Source organism: Manis pentadactyla, chromosome 9, assembly GCF_030020395.1.
Source record: "Manis pentadactyla isolate mManPen7 chromosome 9, mManPen7.hap1, whole genome shotgun sequence".
NCBI lineage: Eukaryota > Metazoa > Chordata > Mammalia > Pholidota > Manidae > Manis > Manis pentadactyla.
In genome coordinates this window covers 122,069,626-122,091,592 of record NC_080027.1, presented here as the reverse complement: position 1 = coordinate 122,091,592, position 21,967 = coordinate 122,069,626, and the positions used below count along the sequence as shown (strand labels likewise).

At 50.2% G+C, this 21,967-nt stretch overlaps 1 protein-coding gene across 1 annotated transcript; it reads right to left on the bottom strand.

Annotated features, from left to right (window-relative positions):
- Nucleotides 1–795: 795 nt before the first annotated feature.
- On the bottom strand, nucleotides 796–21,597 carry PM20D1 (peptidase M20 domain containing 1). The gene is made up of 13 exons (XM_036909758.2): nucleotides 21,344–21,597; nucleotides 17,432–17,518; nucleotides 15,691–15,923; nucleotides 15,171–15,257; nucleotides 13,995–14,128; nucleotides 13,582–13,701; nucleotides 12,709–12,784; nucleotides 12,297–12,358; nucleotides 11,974–12,052; nucleotides 10,399–10,470; nucleotides 4,932–5,100; nucleotides 2,711–2,810; nucleotides 796–1,510 (listed from the first exon to the last, which is right to left on the bottom strand). Exons 1-13 carry the CDS (start codon nucleotides 21,510–21,512, stop codon nucleotides 1,387–1,389), a joined length of 1,512 nt encoding a protein of 503 aa, XP_036765653.1. The 5' UTR covers nucleotides 21,513–21,597; the 3' UTR covers nucleotides 796–1,386.
- Nucleotides 21,598–21,967: the final 370 nt, after the last annotated feature.

Sequence of the window (21,967 nt, the reverse complement as noted above, 5' to 3'; positions counted from 1 at the left end):
GTTTCTAACACTTCCCATTAAGCCTGAGCTCCAAGGAACAGCTCACATCCATGGGAGGGAGGGAGGGACTGGGCAGGAGTGGGCAGGGGGGCTGCGAGCGGGGAGGTGCCACTGCTGTCAGGTCCCAGGAGGTGGGGAAGGTCCTTGGCTGGTGAGGAAAAAAAGAGGGAGTCTCTCAAGTCCCAACTCCCTCCCCATCTCCATCTGTGACCCAAGTCCCTTGTGATCCACAAGGCTCAGCTCCCAGCCTTGAGGCAAGAAGGGCTGCCGTTCCAGTGCCCCCACAACCTGGCAGCTACTGAACAGATTCAAATATGCTCAGGGTTGGACTGCAGAGGAAAAAGACAGGAGCTCTGGCATCCTCGAAGGGAGGGCAGCTTGCCCCTCCTCACGCCCCGCCAGCTAGGGCGGAACCCAAGCCAGTCCCCACCACCCTGTGCCCTCCACTGCCCTGTGCCCTCCACTTCCCGTTGCTTGGTCTGAGCCAGGGCACGATGCTGGGCCAGGATCCTGCTGATCCTGGGCTCCACTGAGACGCGGGAGCAGGACTGCCCTGCCCTTGGGAGCTCTGCGAGCCTGTGCCAGGGAAATGTCTCGGCAGATCAGGGCCTCCTAGGGTGGGGCAGTAGCAGCAGGTGGCAGGAATGGGGCAGCGGAGGGAGCAAAGCCCTGGGAGCCCTTGAGAGGAACCCAAGGACAGTCTTTCTTCTCCAGGCTCCAGCCTCCAGAACGAGGAGGTTGGGGGTTCATCCAAAGCCCCCCTGCCTCGGTTTCACCCCCCCAGTAACCAGTTGATGCTGCTGAGATCACTTTATTTGGCCAATTGTTGGGGTAGTTATGGTGGCATCACAGTTTGAGTTAAGTTCTGCTTCAGAAGTAGAATGAATCGGAGGGTAAAGGAAGGGTGCAGCGGCAGGAGAGGCAGATGAAGGGCCGGCGTAACATCCAGGAAGGGGGGAGAAAAGGGAATGGATTACAGTGAAAAGAAATGGAAAAGCCGTGGAGAAGCCAAGCTGGCAAATGTGCCTGAAATTAAACACTTCTGAAGGTCAGACCTGGCTGGGATTTTTCCAATCTGCATTTGTTAAGTCCAACCTTAAGAAGGAGTTGTTAAATAACCAGTGTAAGACAGATAAGCCAGATACCTACTAAGATAGGAATAAAGGCGATAAATGGCGGTCGGCAGAGGGATGGGGTTACCAGGAGGACCGGGGAAGGCAGAGTCCTGCTGGTGCTATCCTACTTGCTGGACTTGTTCTTGGGAAAGCTCAGGAATGATCGGTGTTCACAACGTGGTTTTGACCAAAAGTTTCGTCAGTACTGGCTTTCTCCCCTGGGTGACCTGTACCCGAGGTCAGGCACCCCTAATCCAGCTGCTCCTGGACCTCACAGTTCATGCAGGTGAGGAGCCGGCTCCTGGTCTCTGTCAGCGTTCTGGATAAACTCAAAGATGAATTTCACGTGGGTCTCATAGGCTTGCACTGGGATTTTCTCGTTGATCCCATGGATGCTGAGGGACAGAGATTTGGGAGAAGACAGTGCCAACTGCTGTAGCACAGGTGTTATTACACAGTAGCGCCCACCTCACATCCCCCGAAGCCACTGGCCTGTGATCCTCCAAGCATAGGAAGTGGGCAGCGTGGGAGAGGCCATCTGAGAGACACGAGCTCATCCGATATGCTGGCCATCTCTCCAGGATCCATGCCCACGGTTAAGAGCAGCGGGGGCAGACGGTAATAGACTCTCGGCAAGTTCAAAACCATCTCCTGCTCTGCAATCCATTCAGTAACTTCTCCTCGGAGGGGAAATTCTCTCTCTAATTCTTTCTCTTAGGCCAGAGTTCCCTTATCTCTAACCCACCCTCCCACTCGCTTCCACATTACTTAGGGGCACAGAGGGTAGGGAGAGCATCGGGGTACCCCAGGGGTTCTCAACCTCACCTAGGAATTCACTGTCATGCCCCCAACCTGCCTCCGCATAACACAGCACAACAATGAAACTACACGCGTAAGCTCAAAGATGAAAGGAGATAAAGGGTAGCTACCTGCCCCCTGCCCCATTCAGCAACAAAAACAGACCCTCCGAAGCCCTTAAGCTCATATTCAGGTATTTTCATTTTGTTCGCCACCGACTGACCGTGGGGAAATCCGGGCCGGATGTCATCGGGCACAGAGAAATAAATGGAAATCCTCCTCCACCACCCCAGGACTAAACATTTGCCGAAGAACCCATAAAGTAGTAATTCACACATAGTTACGATTAGGGATGGTGTCTCAGGTGCCTGTAGCATGTTTTCTTCTGAGAATTCATGTGCCTACCTTTGACCTCAAGTGTGTCTGCATTTCCCTGAGGGTTCTTGAGGGCTCTGGAGTCTCCCCTCTTTATTCGGGGGGTGGGAAATGATCAGAGGGCAAGTACTTCCCCAAAGGGAGAGAGAGCTGGGATTAGCATTATAGGGTCCTAATTCCACCAGGTTCTTGCCAATCATCTGATTATCTCCACCCGTGAAAAAGAGTAGCTGATTCCCACACATCCTGGGGAGCGGCAAGAGGAAAGCTAGCCAGCTGGGTTCTGTAATGTCTTTGTCTTAGTTTGTGAAAACCGCAGCTTTCCCCCATCTGTAGACTGTCAGAAGAATGGGGCGCAAAAGAGATAGGTCAGACAGATCTCCGCTCTCCCACATGCTGTTCAGCCTGTTAAATTTACTCACCTACGGAAGTTCTGAGGGTTCAGGTAGATGGGGTTGAACCGATAGATGCCAGTGGTGAGGTTTGTATAGTGTCTGCTGTCTGTGTTGCCAATACAAGTACCTAAAAAGGGCAGATCAAGAGGAAGGGGGCTTCATGTGAGCGACCAAGCCAAGGCGGTGGTGGGAGGTGGGCTGCCTGGGAAATTAGGACCCCTGGGTCACCACAGCACAATGCCTGGGCCCTCCTGGAAGCCTGCAGCTATGAATTTTTCTTTCAGGCTACCCATTCTCAAAATCTACTAAAACCCCACTTCAGCCATAAGCATGGGAATCTCCTCCCAAGGGCATTTGTGAGCTACCCCTCCAATGGCCCAAAGCTAAGTTCCACTCTCCCTGCCGACTAGGGAGGCCAATTATCTTCACTTCATACCCTACCAGGCCATTTCAGGAACCTAGATATCACTTCTTTATTGCCTCAGTTTTCCTTTGTATCAGCCTAGGTCAGAAATAAACATCCTCTGGGGAACTTTGCTGCTGTAAAATGTGATCCTCTTAAAGAGGAATATAGTTTCCTGTTATTCTCATCCTCTGAAGGATGGCTCTGTCTCCCCAGAGTCAGACCTCAGGTTTGCAAAGCCCTGGGACATTCCAGGTTCCCACTCTCCTGCAGGGAGCAGCTTGCCTGCTCCCCGCTGGGGCTGTGACTTGTCCCCAGTAGGAGTGTTCTTTGGGGACAGAACCCCTGGGGAAAGTGCACGGGTTGGTCTGAGATGGTACTTGGGGCTTTGTGTTTCCCCAAACACTGTTGCTCCTGGTTGCAAATGGGTAGGTATCTAGGCCCTTCACAATTCCTTACTTTGGGGATTTCTACCAGTTGATTTCTTTTTTTTTTTTTTCTGTAAAGGCCTAACCCCATTGACGGGATTACGGCAGGTACTCCGGAAGTGAGTAGGGTAGGGAGCTTTGAAGACCAAGAGAACAGAACTGGGGACTGTGAAGGCCAGGGTCCCTGGATTGTGAGGACCCAGGCTCTGGTCTGTGGCTGGAGTCCAGGGAGGTTGCAGACTTCAGAGGGGATGGTTGCCTGCTATATTCAGGGAGGTAGGGTCTTAGGTCTAGAGTCAAAGATCCCACTTCCTAAACAAGCCAGGCAATCAGAGGAAGTCTCCAGCCTAAAGTGACCATGGGGCTAGGCAATGGATACCTCAGAGGTGACCACAAGGACGGATGACCATTGGCCAAGGGACTCCAATACCATGTTGCTACATAAGAGCCTGATGGCCTGATTCAAGGTGGGGGTGGTGCTTCAAGGTCTCACTAATGTCTGAGGTTGAATTTCCCAAGAAGTGGGGCTTACAGTCAGATTTAGAGTGATTAAAAAAACAAGCTGCTTTTTCACACCTGGGTTTGTGGATGCAGAATTTCATATATGCTCTTTAAGGACCCAAGCCTGGCACAGGGTCAGGTCCTAAGTATGTGCTTAGAAAATGAGAGATTCCATGATTGAATCTAGATAAAAGGAAACTGGACACGCATTAGAGCATCTCCCCTTCACATGGCACCCCAGAGACCGTCACATCTTCTGGGTCAGAATCTGTAGGGTTATGTGTTAAAAAGGCAGATTCCAGGGTCCTGTCCAGTTTGGATTAACCTGAATCTTTGGGAATGGGTGCAGGTAATCTGTATTTTAATAAGTTCGTTAGGTCATCTTTTTCCACTCTTAAGTTTGAGAACCACTGTCTCTGTGGCACAGCTTTGGAAGGTACACTGGGAGCCTGGGGGAGGGGCAGAGAGGTGCCGCTGCTGGGATGGTCTGGGTCGGCGGTGAGGGGGTTAAACGCAATGGTAGGCTGGAAGGCATTTCTGGGCTGTGGGCTCTGAGCTCTGCTGCTGAGCTGTTATACTAGAACAGATCAGAGCCAAACTGGAGGGACACTGGCCACCCCCCTGGCTCCTCCAGAGAAGGGGGGATCTGGGCTGATCCTCTCCTCCATGCCAGAGCGGCTGGCCTAGGTTAGGCAAGGACCTGGGCTTGACTGACCTAATTTATTGTTTCTGCTTCTTTCCTGTTTGCTTTCTCACTTCCACTCCGAGGGGAAAATACAGTTCCAGTCCCATCAGGAGGGGAAGCAGCCAGATGTTTCCAGGCTGAACAGCTGGGGTGGGGGTGGGGCAGTGGACACCCAGGAGGAAACAGTTTCAGCCCCCACCTCTCTCCAGCCACAGCTGATGAAGTCATTACCTGGGGTAACAATGTTGACTTCCGGGAAGACAGACTGTATGGTCTGCCGGAGCAGCTGGTAGCCCAAGGCCTGATCATCAAAAGGGCTGATGGGTAGGGGGTCAAAGGCATCCAACACATGCAACTGGACCCGGTCATCAGCCACAATGTTCTTGACGAGTTCTAGGACCTTGGGGGGTGAACAAAGGGAGACTGATTTCTCACTGATCTGCTATCCAAGTACCATATGAATTGAAATCGTCCTGATTTTGCTCCAGTGAGGCAGTGCCCTGGAGTTTACAGAAGAGATGCTAGCAGTGGGACTTCAATTTTTCCTGGACTGGCTGAGGGGTATAGAAGAGTTAGGTTTTCCTGGAAAGCAACCTACAGCATGGTAGATTTAGGTTAAGTGTTTGGCAGGCTTGCCTTATAGCTATGAGGCAGGTGGAGAATTGGAAAGTCAGGAAATTGTGTCCTTCCCCTTGGGTTCTGAGTCATGGGCTGTGAATCATGACAGCAAATTGTAGAAAAGACAGCAGAATGGGAATCTCAACTATCTGGGGGCAGGGGAATAGATGTGATTACCTCACTTCAATCTGGGAGAGTCCCATACACCACCCTGTGGTGGAAGGGTCACATACTTTTTTTTCCCCCTCTCTGGGCATCCCTACTTCCTGTTTGTAACCAACTACACTGGTGCCAGGAAGATGAGCTCAACACAGACACAAAGTCAGAGTCAGGCAGCTGGTATTCAAGTTTTCTCTCTTTGCCTCCTTTCCTCAGGAAGGAACCTGAGGAAGCTCCCAGAAAATTCAGTCTGAAATGACTAGAGCTCAATCCCAGCAGAAGTCCTGGTCCCAGGCAGGATGCAGACCAGACCCTGAGCATCAGGTCATATGGAGCCAGGTGGGAATGACCAGGAGGCTGGCTTAGGATGGCCCACCCAAACCCACCCAGGAAAAGCCACCAGGGAAAGCTCTCGCAGTCTTCTCAACCCACATGATCAGCAGATGGTTTAGAACGGCCTCTGCCCTAGGAAGCAGGGTGTCCCGTAGCTGGGGATCATCTAAATGGGAGGCATTATTTCAAGAGTACCCCTTTTAGGTCAGTGTTCCCTAGAAGCAAGCTATGAGCTGAATCTAGAAAGGAAATGCAAGTTCCTGCTCTGGCTTAGAAATTACCATTTAAAGCCAAACCAAATTCCCTGCTAATTAGATAGGGTGTGTGTGTGTGAATTCACTTACTAGCGCTTATTTTCACTCTAGCACTTATGTCCTGAATACTCAAATATAAGAGTTAATATATAATCTTGATATATCCTTGACCCACTGGGAGGTTCCCCAAATCATAAGGGGGATTGGGACTGTGCCTGCTGCTCCCTGCCTCAAATTACTTGGATTCCTGTCCCAGAAAGTGAAGAGGCACACAGACTGTACCCGCCCCCAGTGAGAGGGAGCCCAGGTGAGCCAGGCCCTGATTCCAGCTCAGGGGCTCCGTCTACCTCATTCCTCTGTTTCCAGTACCAAGAACACAAAAGGGATGCTATGAATGTTGGACACCTGAGATTTAAAAGGTGTGAACCAAAAATAATAATAATGGGAGCTGTCTCCTTGAGGGACCTGCCCAGGGATATACAGTTAGTATTGCTGTGTTGGGTATCTAAACCTCGTTTGACTCCCCATCGAAGCTTTACTGCTTCCAAAGTCCGCACAAACTGGGGGGCACGGAATACAGCCAGAGACAGGGTGCCGTTCATTTAAGATGGACTCCTTAGTGTCTGGATGCTGAGCCAGAATTTGAAGGGAGGATAAAAACCTGGTGGAGAAGAGGGAGGAGACAGTTTGAGCATGGAGTGGACATGCGCCCTTGGGCAGGATCCTGGCCCTCTGTGCCTCAGCCTGCTCCGCTGTTAACGCGAGGATAACAGCAGCACCTGCCTGGTAAGGTGGCTGTGACCACCACTGGAATTGGGATGTGTGATGTGCTTAGGCGGGTTCCCGGCACATAGTAAACACTCAATTTATATTCGCTGTTCTTTGCCTGCTTAGAATAGAGGAACCACCCTGGGCAGTAATCCGTCGCCAGGGTGGGGCTAGGAGGAGGGTCTCGTCCATGGTAAGGGAGACCTCAAAGGTTCCTTCCGAGCACAATGAACTCTCATTTCTCTGAGTCCTTACAGCACATTCCCCAAACTTATGTTGTTTTCTATTTTATGTGTGTTATTTTCCTCTCAAGGGAGTGGTCCACTGGTTGAAGGCAAGGACGACAGACACTTAAAACTTGGTACCATCTACAGAGTTTAGCAAGTCTAGCTTCCCGTCCCGTGTAAGGCTGACAGGTTGTCACCCAGCCTGTCCTTGAATACTTGCAGGGGCAGGAAGCTCGTGATCCCGTGTTATAACCCATTCCCCGTGTGAGTAACTCGGTCATAAAAGTCTTCTTTACAGTGAGCTGTAGCCTCTAACCCCTCTCCTTGTTGTATCGTAGGCAGTGTACATGCTCTACAGATGCGCTCCAGTACTAGACACCTCAGCAGAACCTCACCTCTGCCAAAATTAAGAGGCCGGTGCTCTTGCTGCCTGGATGCTGTTTCTGAGATCTTTGCTCCCGCTCAGGTCTCAGCGTAAAAGCCTCCTCAGGGGACTGACCACAGTATTAAAGCTCTCCCCACCCCTACCCCGCCCTCCATCCTATAATCACTTTGTGACGCATCATCCTATGATTTTCTTTGTGGTACTTAAACTCTTAAAAAGTCACCTTGTTCTTTGATTTGATTACCTGCTCATTGCTGTCTCTTCCACCATTAGAACGGAAATCCTGGCTGTCTTGTTCACTGGTTTCCCAAGTGCTCAGAACAACGTCTAGCCCATAGTGGCCATTCAATAAACACTTGGCAGATGAAGGAAGGATGCAAGAAAGGAACCTTCTGTATATAACGCTCTAGATAGGTGGACACCCAGCCTCTGAGGAGCTCATTACCAGCCAAGATGCCATATTCTAAAAATTTCCTTTGGGTGGGGGCTCTCTGAAACTTCTCCCAGGGGCCGTATTTCTCCTCCTTGAGGCCCATTTGGAACAAACCTTCCTTTTTCCAGGATCGCTTTTACATTTCTGGAGACCCTGATCCTCACAGATAGGTGCTCGAGACCTACCTACATCTACAACATGGGAAACCAGTTGCAGCTGGAAGAAGATGACTCCGGGAGCTCTTTCTGTTCCGGCCGGATCCAGCCCAAGGCTCTGCACCCTCCACCCTCAGGCCAGCAGGGAGGGTGCCTCAAGCGTGGAGCTGGGGCTCTAGGGGAAGAGATGGCCAGGACAAAGGCGTGTGCTTCAGGGGTGACGGAGGCTTTCCATTCCTCTTGGAGGCAGGTGGGCAGGATGGGCCTTGGGTCTCCAGGGATTTCATCAGATAGACCGGGAAGGAAGGCCACTGTGGCTGGGGACCAGTGAGGAGGGCAGAGGGCCAGGGCCTGGGAGATGAAAGCCCCTGCTGGTGGGAAACAGCCCTAGGAAAGGGCATGGAGCTGGAATGAGGCTGGAAAAAAATGGGTGGAAAGAAGCTCAATGGGGGGAATTCAGTGACTTCCTGGCCCTGTGAGCCCCCAGGGGGAGGACAAAGGCTGGCACTCGATGAAAAGCAGCAGAGCCAGGGCTCACACTGGCCCCGGCTCTCCCTGCGTGCTGGTTGACTCTGGGAAGGCTGTCAACCCACTTCCCGTCCTCTGCAACGAGGGGCATGCCTCCCACCCTGTGTGGGGACAAGGGAAATCCTCCATGGGGAAGAAGTCGGGGAGAAAGGACCACGGAAGTCGGCCTGCGGCTGACCCTCAACGCTCTGCTCCGGAGACCAGAGAATGCCACCTGCCCGGACCCTGCTTGCCTCTGGAATGCGCCATTCACCTGACGGTTGGGTTGCATCTTTTGATCATTATTTGAAAAATCAGATTTAAAGTTTTGAACTCTTTTTAACTCAACCTGATATTTAAATATGCTGGCCTTCCCTAGTGACCCAAACATTTTGTGTAATTCTTTCTTACCCTTGTAGCTTTCAGTTCCAATGGCAGCTGCTCAGCCTTGCCTGACACCCCAGACAAGGCCTACATCCTCGTTACACTCTCTCACAGCCCCTTTTTGTCACTACAGTTTGCAATTATACATTTATTTTTATAATTTCGAATTGATGCTCATGGCAGGCCTTTGCAGAGTTCTGTCCTCAACCCTCTTCTCTCCTAATCTTACACATCCTTCCCATGGGATTTTACTGACTCCAGAGGTTTCAATTACGTTAATAATGCCCCAGCCTGTATCTCTAGTTCATTCTCTCTCTAGACCAGAGGTATTTATAATTGCTTACTAATACATTATAAGCTTCTTGAACCTCTAAACCATTATATTTCTCTGCGAACTTGCTCATCTTTCCAGAATTCCCATTCTTGGCTAAAGACATCAGCACCTGGCTAACTTCCCAGGGTAAAGGCCTTGGGGGCATCCTGCCTTTCTCCCCACATCCACCACATACCACGGCTCTCACAACTCCAGCACGTGCCCTCCTCGCCCCGAACCATGGCTTCAGTTCAGACCTTCCTGCCCACTGCCTGAGATGTTGCAACAGCCTCCTGTCTTCCTTCCCAGCTTCCCCTGCACTGCCAGCATCGTCTCCCTACAAGGAAGTCTGAGCGCATCATCACAGCCCTGTTTGAAGACCTCTGGCGGTTGCCTTCTGTCCACAGATGCGAGCCCAAACTTCTCAGCTCAGCATACAAGGCCTTGATCCCAAACTACAACCCCCGTCACCTCTCCCCAGTTTATCCTACTCATCAGCCTTACTTCACTTTAGCCTTACTCTGAATGCCTTACTTCTAGCCAAGTCCTATCTGTCCTTTACATCCCACCTCCAATTTCTAGTGGTCAGGAAGGATGTCCTTGACCCTCAGAGATAAACGACAGTCACCTTTTTATAGTCCTACAGCAAGGTGCTCAGCCCTGTTACAATCCTAGTGCAGTGTGGTGGCTAAAAGCACAGAGTCTGGAACTAGACAGCTGTGTGTGTGATCCTGGGCATGTCACTCACCTGCTCTGTTGATCTGTGCCTCTGTTTTCCCTGTTATAGGAGGATAATACAGTTCCTGCCTCATAGGGTTGTGGGGATTAAATTGCATATGTATAACTTAGGACAGCATCAAACACAAAGCAAGCCCACTCTTTGCTGCTATCATTATCAGTTATTAGTATTAGTATCATTTATTAGTATTCAAAGAAGTGAGAATGGCCAGAGCTCTGGTTAGAAGAAAGGCCCTTTATTACTCATTTATTAGTATGTTTTAGTACCCCATGCTCCCCCAAACCAGAGCTCTCCTATCCTAGATAAGTATCTGGTGCACAGGATATTCATCTTTGAAAAATATTGAACAAATATGATACTGAGACTCCCACGGGCTGCACCTCCCTGTTGCTGAACCAGTTGTCAGGAACGTAGACTACGTACCTCCCGGACTGTTTGTTCAGGGTGAATCCGGAAGTTGATTGTGGCCTGGGCCACCGGCGGGATGACATTCACCTAGAAAGAAAACCGCGAACTTGTCCTCAGCCAACCTTCAGTCCCCGCACCTGATCCCTGCCAGAGAAATGCCAACTACCACCAGCAGGGGGAGAGGAAGCTGGTTTGCCTTAAAGGACCAGGGCTTCATTTTTTTAAGTCAGCCCTTCGTCTTCTATGGGCCTTGTGATGTTCAGAGGGAGTGGTGTGTCTCTGCTTGGGCCAGCCCTTCATGTGTCTTGATTCTGAAGCGTGTCACAGAAGGCTGCTCAGGGCACGACTGCTTTTGCTGTGAGCGCCCTGGCCGCTCTCTTTCGGCCCTGTGCAGGGCTTCTGCTGTCTTCTGTGCACTCCTTCCGGGGCGCCCAGGCCATGTCTGCAGCACTGACTCTTAGCACTAACTCAGGACAGAGCACTTGGCACCTCTGCAGGCCCCCATCCGGGGTGTCTGATCCCTGAGGGTGACTATGGTGGATCTCGGGTGGGGGGCTTTCCTACATCCAATTGTGAAATCTGACTCTGTTCTTTGCCTGACCAGGAAGAACCCAGGACTAACTGGAGAAGATAGTTAAGCTGTGGAGGCATTCTTTCTCCTTGGAAGCCATAAGAGAACAGACTTACCACCAAGTGCATATCTTTCTCTGAACTATATGGTGCAAAAATGCTCGAGACTAGGGGCAGAAGAACAGGGCTGTTACAAATTAGCCGTGTGATTGTAAATAATAACAACCTCTTTGTGCCTCTGTTTCCCCAGTGGCAGTTGGGGCAATAATTCTCACAGAGCTGCTACAAGGCTCAAATGGGGTAACAAATGTGCCAGTATTCTGGGTGGATAAAAACAGCATTTAAATGCAAGGATATAGTGCTACTATTTTGGTAAACATTCTAGGCAGCCGGTGAAGACAGCTCAGGTCTGGCTGACACGCCGGACACCCCAGTCAGTTATGCCAGGAACTGATTCTCATACTCAACCCGGGCTGCAGATTACTATAGTGCCATAAGGCCACACTCTATTCTAGGCGAATGGTGCTCCTCAAAGATGCGCTGTTGGTACTAGTGGTAACTGGAGTGATCTAGAATAACAAGAACAACCCTTGGTGGTAGAAAGGTCAGGAACCTTTAGTCTACATGACCAGAATGCCAGGTAAATATTAACATGCTGAATGAGGATAGGTCACGAGAATTAACTCTCAAGGAACTCCTTTTCACACTAGTGTCATGGTTGTTTTTTTTTAAGGGGTCCAGACTCAAAGAACCTGAGGGGGGCCATGAACACCCCGGAAAACACATACGTAAAATTTGGCCAGCAGTTTCAGAGAGTTTGCCGACCTTAGCTAGAACTCTTGCTCTTGAGGCTTGGCTAATGAGCTACTTACCTACCCAGCCCAGGCCAGTTCAGCACTGGGCCTTCCTATTATTCAAACTATAACCTGAGAAGGAAGGAGGAACCAGGAGTTAAAGCCGAGGAATGGAGGGGTGGGCAGGCAGTGAGAAAGGGATAGCACAGGAAGGACCAGATGTTACCTTGACCCCGGCATTGAACATGGTAAGCGCCGTGGTGGTTCTGACCAGTGTGTTGGTTATGTAATTCTTCTCCATTAACCTAAAGCAAAAGGACTAAGGTCAGATGTTAGGAAGAACTGTCCAATGTAGAGAAAAATGGGTTGGAGGATTATACTAAGCCCTGAAGATCTTTAAGACTAGGAGGGACATCCCATGTATGAATTCAATGTCACATCTGGTGGCTGAGGGACAATTAGTTGGCCCCACTAAGCCAAGGAGAGGGAACTGGGGAGTGGGTAGGTTCAGGGTGGGGGGATATGAGGGAAGAAAAGATAAAATTTTACCTGCTTACAAGAGGCCAGAATAGCCACAGGTTCCTCAGGATTATATTGGTTGGGAAGGAAAACTGAAAGGCAAGGAACCAGATCAGCAGGATTTCAGACGGGCCAGCGTGGGGTCCCTGTGCCTGTGGCCTGGGGCTCCCCCTACTGTGGGTCTGCCTTGGGGCCCTCAGCAGGAGCCTTGAGGAGGGGGAACCAGCTCCAAAAGGGTGTCTGTGTGTATCAGGTCTTAGGGTGTCAGATAAGCACCACCAGGCAGATCTGTGGGTCTCAGCGCAGCCATTGGCTGGAAAGAGGTGAGAATGGCCAGAGGTCTGGTTAGAAGGGCCCTCTGATTACTCTAAAGGCTACTTCTCTGCCACCCTTTCTTCCTCCTTCCAAGCTGTCCAGGAGCATGGGAGAGTCCTTCCCATACCTCACTGGCCAGTTGCTGCAATGCTATCTTCAATGGCCCATCTCCAAACATGTTTGGCATTGGTGTCTGCTCCAGTCTGGAAGAGAAATGGAGTTCTCAGGACTTCCCAACCCCAGCCAAAGATCAACAGTCTGAAGAGGAGAAGGAGGAAGACAGGATGGCTCCACAGGCCTGGCTGAGAGGCCTCCTGTTCACCTCCACCGAGCCGCCCCTTCGAGGACCTCAGAGCATGAGCAGGACCAGCTCTACCCCCCCAGCAGGAGCTGCCCCATCTGCCAAGGCGGAGTCAGGGCGCCCGTCTCTCATCACCCGTGCACTGCAGCTGAATTCAGTCTCCTCTGCTCACTGAGAGCTCCTGGAGGAAAGGGGCTTTTTATCCCACCACCGCACACCCATGCTGGGCACAAAGCCTTGAATACAGTAGATGGTTAAATATTTAACTGAATGAATATTCTTTCCCCTTTACTATGAAAACTCAGTCAGAGGTGAATTCTGCTGGTACAGACCCAGCTCTCCTCACCCACAACCAGCAACTTTTATTTAACTTTGTCCTCTTGCCAGAGCAGGTGGAGACGTTAGAGAGTCCTGCCAGTCATTGCCAGCTTGTGTTTCCTCGCTGCTCTTCTGGACTTTGGACTACTCCAGCTGCCCGGCCTAGCTTCTGTCTGCTGGCCCCTGCTTGTCAGGCATAGACCCTCTTCTGAGTTCTGACCCTTGCCTGGGTATTGATGGCTCTGTCCTCCTTGCAGCTCCCACCGTGGCTTCTTAGCCCGGCTTCAGAGCAGGAAGCTTAGCCCCATCAAATTCAAACTGAGAAAGGGTCAGGCCTTCCACCCCACGTCTGCCGAGGGAGCAGGGCCGGGTGTCGCTTACCGGCTGACAGCGGCGGCGAGGATGCCAACACTAGTTTCCTTCGGAGGAGCTGAGGAGTGTCCTGGCGTCATGTTTACTTGCAGCATGAGGTTAATCGCGCCCTTCTCTGAGACTGAAACCCTGCAGGAGAGGGTCAGAGAGGGCCCTCGTGACTTCTTTCCACCTTGAATTACCCCACAGGCTCATCTGTGCTGTGGCCTGCGGGGCCAGGAGGTCAGCTTCCTGTTGCTTACAAGAGTCTAGCTAGAGGAGGAAGGGTAGGTGGAGCCCAGAACTGGCTGAAGCTCAGGGCGATGAAAGAAAGAGGAGAAACCTAAAGAGTCCTGTCAGCATGGCTGAGAGACAGCAGGCGGGTGTCATCCCGAATGCGGTGATGACACCATCCAAGGTGGGGGGCCGGGTGCTTCACTCACATGGCAAAGGGCTTCTTGAGGCCGGGAATGAAATCGTCCAAGACGAAGCCACACTCGTCCACAATGAAGGCCAGTTGGACGCCCCGTGCCTGTAGCAGGGCTGAGATCTTCTGGGCTCCATTTGTCCCCGACACCTGCCGACAATGAGCACAGAGTCATAGTCCTTTCCAGCCAGACCTCCAGAGAGAGCTAGTGGAGACCCACTCAGCTTAGCCAGGGTCTCCAGAACACCCCCCGTGCCCCTTAGTCTCCTTCCTGGGGCAGGCAGGGCCCTAGACAATCTGGCCTCACAGAATCCTGGAATGTCAAGACTTGAAGGGCACAAACCTCCTCATTTCACAAATGAAGAGATGGGGACCCAGAGGATGAAGTGACTCGCCCAAAGTAAAGGGCATCACTGGAAATAAAACACATCCATTGAGCTCCCTGTTAGTTGTCTCTCCATCAAAAGAACTAATGTTTCTCAAGGTGTAACTGACAGACCACCTGCCTGCCTCAGATATTTGCATAGTCCTGAATGAAAGACACCAACCTGAAAGGCTACAGTCTGTGATCCCAACTTTATGACATTCTTGCAAGGCAAAACTGTGGAGACAGTAAGAAGACTGAAAGTTGGAAGGGGTTGTGGGAGGGATGGAGGAGCAGGCAGAGCAGAGGATTTTTAGGGCAGTGAGACTACTCTGTAGGATACCATAGTGAGGCATATATGTCATTATTTATTTGTCTAAATCCATAGGCTATGCTACACCAAGAGTGAACCCTAATGTAAACTATGGGCTCTGGGTGACAATCGTGTGCCCAGGTAGCTTCATCAGTTGTAATAAATGTTCCACTCTGGTGGGGGATGTTGATAATGGTGGGGGGGGCTGTGTATGTGTACAGGTAGGGGGTAAAAAAGAAATCTTTGTTCCTGCTTCTCATTTTGCTGTGAACGTGAAACTGTCCTAAAAAGAAAGAAAGTCTTTAAAGTACAAATTCAGATCTATGGCTCAGGGCCCAGGAATCTGCATTTGGTAACAGTCCTTACATAGTTCTGGCAACAGGTACACAGAGAAGTTGGGAAACCTCCACACCATATCCTGGAGATGCTGTAGCTGAGGAGCGAACCAGACTAGGATGAAGCACCCCCACAAATGGCAGGGGTCCCCGAGATAGTATGGGACGAAAAGGCTCTACCTCCTCATCATGGCCCAGGGCAATGAAGAAAGACCTTCGGGGGATGTAGTTTCTGATCAGCAGGAGCTCCAAGGCCTGCAGGATTGCCTGGGGGACAGAAGCACAACATAAGAGAAAAAAGGCTTACTATGGAAGTGCGAGTCCCAGGGCATTAGACAGTCAGTGCCTGCAGCAGGGCTATGGCCTGGCTTTGGACAGACTCTTTAAAGAGAACAGATTCCAATGGGCGATAGGATTTGGGGAAGCTTAGCTCTGCACAGAATCTGTACCACCTGGAGAAAAGCATAACTTTTACCAATGTCAGGCTGAAAGGCTCCGTGGAGATTATCTACTCCTATCCCTATTTCTGGAGAAATCAAGGCTCAGAATAGGGAAATGACAAACTGGTGACTGGAATCCAGGTGTCCTGGAGCCAAGGTTCTTTCTACCATAATCGCCTGCCTCCCAGGGATCAGCTGAGCACCGGCTTCCTGGGTGGATCGTTAGGGCCCCAAGGCAGAAGGACTGTAGCATTTCAGACCATCACAGAGTTCTTGTTGTCCATGGTGCCTCGACCATAGATGAAGCCATCACGCTCCAACCCAGAGAACGGGGGCACCTCCCAGCCTTCAGCGGGGGCAGGCACCACATCAATGTGAGCCAGCAGCATGTACGGCTGCAAGCTGGGGTCCGAGCCTTGGACAGTGAACAGGTGGCTGTACTCTCCCACGACTTCATGTCGGATAAAGCTGGCTTTGAAGACTGCAGGAAAGACTAGAGGCAAAGGGATGAAAAGCAGAGAGAGAAAGCCAGATATAACAGTTTCGTTTGACTTTTCCTACCATTTGGTAGAAAATGCCACCCTCCCTTTTTTTAAAAAATGTGGCCTCCTTTAGGAAGCTTTCTGGGACAAAGCCAGTCTGATTCCTGTTTTGCCCAGGCAATCTCTGAAAATCCTCTTCCCCATATTTTAAGGTGCTATTACTACATCTAACATTTACATCGAGACTCCACCATTACGATGGTCAATAGTTTAAGATCTGGTTTGGTCTGACCTATAACATATTACTACAAGTACATGCTTCAGGGCTATGCAGACTAGTAGTGTGTTAAATTTTGAGTCTAATAGGCCTCAGGATCCAAATTACTTCAACCAAACACGACCTTTATATTAAGAAAAAGACACTTTTCTTTTGGAAAACAATACTCCCACTGTTTGTGTTATATGGAGATACAAGATTGTTCTAGCAAGTAGAAGGGCTAGCTGCACACTTGTGTGTGCAGGTGTGGATGTTCCCTGGGTCAGTTATTCAGGTTATAGATGAGTCTAAACAGGTGGCCTTAGATAGGCCGGCTTTTATCCTCCTCGAGGCCTCGAGGCTTTAGTGGAAGAATCCACATATACGTCTGTGGATTCTTGAAAACAAAAAAACCAGAGAAGAATATGCTTTTATCTTGTCAGCCAGACTTATCTAGTTCCCTGTCACTAGCATTTGTTTCCCTATTTTTATCTCCTATTTAGTAAGTCTTCCAGCCTGGCCTCCATCTGGCTGCTGGGGATGGCCCCAGACCGACTTGTCGCAGAGCACTGGAGGTGGGGCCACCTGCTGTGTCTATGCCAGCTTCTCCCCCACCCCCGACTTCCTGACAGCTTTGGAGGGGCTGTTTTTTATTTGGTTTAGGAAGATGGCCTCACTCTTCTCCATGAGCTTTTCATATGGGGAGGAGCCGAGTTCCAAGGCTCCTTTTTACCCTGGACTCATTGTTCTTGAGCTCGTGGGTGATGGGGGTCAAGGGAGAGGACAAAGCTGTTGATGCACAGAAACTCAGAAATGTTAGTAATGTATCTGAAGTGGGGTCTGGCTAGGTGGAGTGTGTGTGTGTGTGTGTAGGTGTGTGTATGGAGTAGGGGTGGGAGGATCATGGGACAAGTACTGGACACTTGCTTGGGAAGAAGGAATTCCCACTCCTACCATTTGATTATATCATATTTATTGACTGACACATGTTTAGGGCAAAGATCAGGAGAGGTCAAACTCCAACCCAACAGGTATGTGCCTTCTTAGTTCTCTAAGGGGAAAAATCTATAGTCCCTCCTTTGTTTCCATTCTAGCTCCTAGATTCTCCCTTCTCTCCCTGCCCACTGTGTACAAACTCAAAAGAGGGCCAGGGGAACTAGGCTGTCCCCTGGCCAGTGACACAGTCAGTGTCTTTATCCCTTTGTAAGAGAATCATGTCGCCAGTGCTACCTTTCCCACCCCTTTCCACAGCTGGCAGCTGACCTGTACGAATGTATTGTCCAAACTCTGCCAGGGCTGTTGTGTTCAACTCCTTGGGGCTGAATGACACTGTTGGAATCTGGATGGCACCTACCGGAGTCAGAGAGTCAGAGATGGAAGATCACAGATGATAACAACCATTCGTTTTCCCACAACCTTCTGCGCACAAAATGTTCTTTTGGATTCAGCCTCTTATTGTGGAGGGCAAAGCTCCCCTACGGGGTGGTTTTGAATTTTTCCTAATTCGAAGGTGAGCAAATAAGCTCAGACAGGTCAAGTGAGCTGCTCGAGACCGTCCTGGAACAAGTCACAGAACTGGGATTTACACCAAGGTCTTTTGGGTTTGTTTAGGCCAGTACGGTTCTTAAAGCAAAATAAAGTCCAAGATGGGGATGCAGAAAGATGTACAGGAGATTTTGAACCCTGGCCCTAAATGGGAAGCTGCTACAAATTGCTTCTACAGTATCACTCTGCCTTGAAACCATTGTCCCTTTGATGGACCCAAGGAGGCACGGCCCTGGTTCCCAGCATGAATGGGGCTCTGGGTGTTTTTCTGTGCAGTGAGTAGCCTCATCCTCACGGCCTGGCTCAGCCAGAGTCTCACTGATCTCTCAGCCAAAGCCAGCTTTTTGGGCACATGATGCCTGCAAAGGGGCGGACTTAGAAGCTCCCAAACAAGCTCTTCAGTCCTAGATAATCTCATCCACTCCACCCAGTTCTCTCAGTTCCTGAAATGCCACTAGGCTCATCCTTTAGCTGTGAAAGCTCTACATCCTTAAAGAGTTCCACCGTCAAATGCAAACACCACTGGGTGGGAAACAGTGAATTATGAGAATAATTGATTAGATATCCAAATGCACAGTGGTGGGGAGAGTGTCCAAGGTAGCAAGCAGCGTAGAAAGAGCCTGAGCCCACCTCCTCCCTCGTACACACCGAACCCTCACCTACACATGGAGCAGTTCATCCTGGGGAAGAACGGAGGCTGGGTGTGCAGCTGGTACACAATGAGGGATACAGAGACCGCATCAAAAGCGGCAGGAGGGAGGGAGACACAGTAACAGGGGAAACCCCACCCCCAGTGCGGACCTGCAGCAGGGAGGGGTATCACTGAGCTACCCAGCACAGGCTTGCCTTCCCCAGGGGCAGAGGAAAACGCCGTGAGCTGGAGGGTTTCAAAAAGCCCACCATGACTATAATGGAAGGAAGCTGACTTTCAGAACCGAAGCACCCATCAAATGTCAAGGTCACTGCTGGAACTCTTTCCAGGACTGGAGGTGCCAGTGAGCACCAGTGTTTACTTCTCCCCAACCCCTGGCCCACACTGTTTTTGCAGACGGGAATGGAGGACTGGAGGTGGGTGAGAACCCTTACGTCCCCATGCACGCTGACAGGGTGGACAAGAGCAGGAGCAGGAGCGGGTGGGTGTACATGCCAGCGCCAGACGTGACGAAGGCAGCCTCCCTGCCCACAGCCAGACGTGCCTGTCAGAGATTCAGCACAGTGCATGGACTCATGCACAGTGCTCACTCGGATTCATCCTGCCTACACCCTTCCATGTCTGGCTACCCCATCTGCATAGCCCCAGCTGGGCACCAACCCAGGGGATCCTCAGACTGCACCCATACACCCCTAGCCACCCCATTTATGTGACCTTGGCTGGCATCCACCCAGGAGACTCCTGGACTCTGCCTCTCTGCCCTGTCTGCCTGCCACTGAGGCCCTGGCCCGTTGCCTACCTAAGAGTTCCCTGGACCCATCCAGGAGACCTCTGGCCCATGCCCACATAGCCTCCAGCCAGCCAGCTAAAAACCACCAGGCATTTGCAATCTACTCAGGGGATGTTCTGCACAAGGTCACACCTTCATGAACTGGAGGAATAGCCTTTTTGCCTAATTGGTAGAAACAAATACATAAAGTCAAACAGAATGAGGACACAGAGGACTATGCCTGAAACAAAAGAACATGACAAGACTTCAGAAAGGGAATGAAATGAAACAGTTAAGCAATCTGCCTGACAAAGAGTTTAAAGTAATGGTTATAAATATGATGACAAAACTTGAGAGAAGAGGAGAGGAACTCAGGGAGAATGTCTACAAAGAGATAGGAAATATAAAAAAGAATGAATCAGAGATGAAGAATACAATAAATGAAATGAAAAAAAAAACACTACAGGGCATCAATAGCAGATTAGAGGATGCAGAAGAATGGATTAGTGATTTGGAAGGCAGAGTAATGGAAAGTACTCAGGCTGAACAGCAGAAAGAAAAAGAATTTAAAAAATGAGGATAGGTTAAGAGTCCTCTAATACAACACCAGACATCTTAACATTTCCATAATAGCAGCCCCAAAAGGAGAAGACAGAGAGAGAAGGGGGTGGAAAACTTATTTGAAGAAATAATAGCTGAAAATTTTCCTAACCTGGGGAAGGAACAGACATACAGGTCTAGGAATCACAGACAGCCTTAAACAACACAAACCCAAGGAAGTCTACACCAAAACACATAATTAAAATGTCAAAGTTCAAAGACAAGAGAGAATTCTAAAAGCAGTGAGACAAAAACAATGAGTTTACCTATAAGGGTTACTTAACAGGCTGATTTTTCAGCAGAAACTCTATAGGCCAGAAAGGAGTGGCATGATATAGTAAAATGCTGAAACAGAAAAACCAACAATAAAAAATACTCTATCCAGCAAGGCTATTATTCAGGGACTAAACTGGCTTAGTAAAAGGGACTTCTTTTAGAAGAAAAGGCCATAAACGAGGAGAAAGGAAAAAATTTAAATTTCATTGGTAAAAGCAAACAGCAAAGGCAGGATAGGAAGATTAATATTGTTAAAATAGACTCACTGCCCAAAGCAATCTACAGATTCAATGCAATCCCTATCAGAATACCAAAGGCATTTTTTAATGAACTAGAGCAAAGAATCCTAGAATTTATATGGAACCCCCAAAACACCAAATAACCAAAGGAATCTTGAGAAAGAAGAACAAAGATGGGCTACCACACTACCTGATTTCAAGCTATACTACAAGGTCACGGTATTCAAAAGAGTATGGTACTGGCACAAGAACAGATACATAGACCAATGGGACAGAATATAGAGCCGGAAATAAAACCACGCATATATGGTCAATTTATATATGACAAAGCAGGCAAGAATATACAACGGGGAAAAGACAGTCTCTTCAACAAATGGTGCTGCTCAGCAAAAGCTGGACAGCTACATGCAAAAGAATGAAACGGGATCACTGACTTACACCATACACAAAAATAAACTCGGAATGGATTAAAGACCTAAATATAAGACCTGAAACCATAAAACCCCCAGAATAAAACATAGGCAGTAATTCTTGAACATCAAACCTAGTAATTTTTTTCTGGGTATGTCTCCTCAGGCAAGGGAAACAAACGTAAAAATAAACAAGTACAGGTACTAGATGCTGTCACCCAGGGCTCTCTCCCTCTCTCCTGGGAAAGATCTTTTAACTGACCTAAGCTTCAATTTCCCTCCTGGGGAGATAATACTGAGATCATTTAGTCTTATTTTATGGCATAGAGATGTAACAGAAGTGAAAACTTTCTAAGGTTGAAAGTACAATTAAAGGCTGTTGCAATCCTCAAGGCAATCAGGAGGTAGGTCCCGTGGCGGCCAGGTCAGCGGCGGCGAAGGTGAAGCTTCTAGATAGGCTAGGCAGGGAACAGCAGAGTCCCCAGAAGCCAGTTGGGGGGAGGGTGGCGTCCCCAGGCCGGGGCACGAGGTGCGCGGACCGGCTGGGACGGGGCTGGGTGGAGGTGCGCCGGAGTTTTGAGTGTGGGTATCGAACCCTCTGCGGCGGGACAGGGGAGCCACAGGGTGGCCCGAGGAGAGAACCCGTATCTGAGCACAAGCGGGCCGAAGGGGACCCAGGCTCACTTTTCAGAGCTTCCTTCATCGCGACGCGCTCCTCCTGGCTGAACTGAGAAGGGATCCGGGGCGTCCCTTGATGCTCCTTGCCCCGCAGGCCCTTGGATCTGGAGACGGTGGCGACACCAAGCAGCAGCACCGCCGCCAGGGCCAGCGCGCAAACGGCCGGCCGGGCCATGCTTCTCCGCGTCCCGCGTCCCGTCTGCGGCTGCGGGCTGGACCAGCCGGCCCTCCTACCGGGCCTCTGCTTCAATCCCCGCAACGGCCTTGGCCCCACCCCATCCCCGGACCTGACCAATCGTCGCTCGCCTGGAGCTGCGAGACACTGTATCGAGCGGAAGGCCCCGCCCCAGGCCCGCAAGGTCTTTTGGGGGTTTGCGGTTTCTCGCCCCGCAGCAGGTGGACGCAGAGCCCAGATGAGCGTCCCAGGCCGGAGGCGGGTCTAGACTGCACTTGATCTTCTGCTTTGAGATACCCTAATTCCTTGTTATATGACAACAAACGAAATTTAAGGGGGAAAAGGGAAACAAAGCGTATCAGACCTTAATCTGCTTTTCAGTTCTTCGGAAGTTTAGGACTTGACTACCATTCCCCTAGATTCTTCGGGGGAGCTATCGGGGTCCCTGGGTTGAT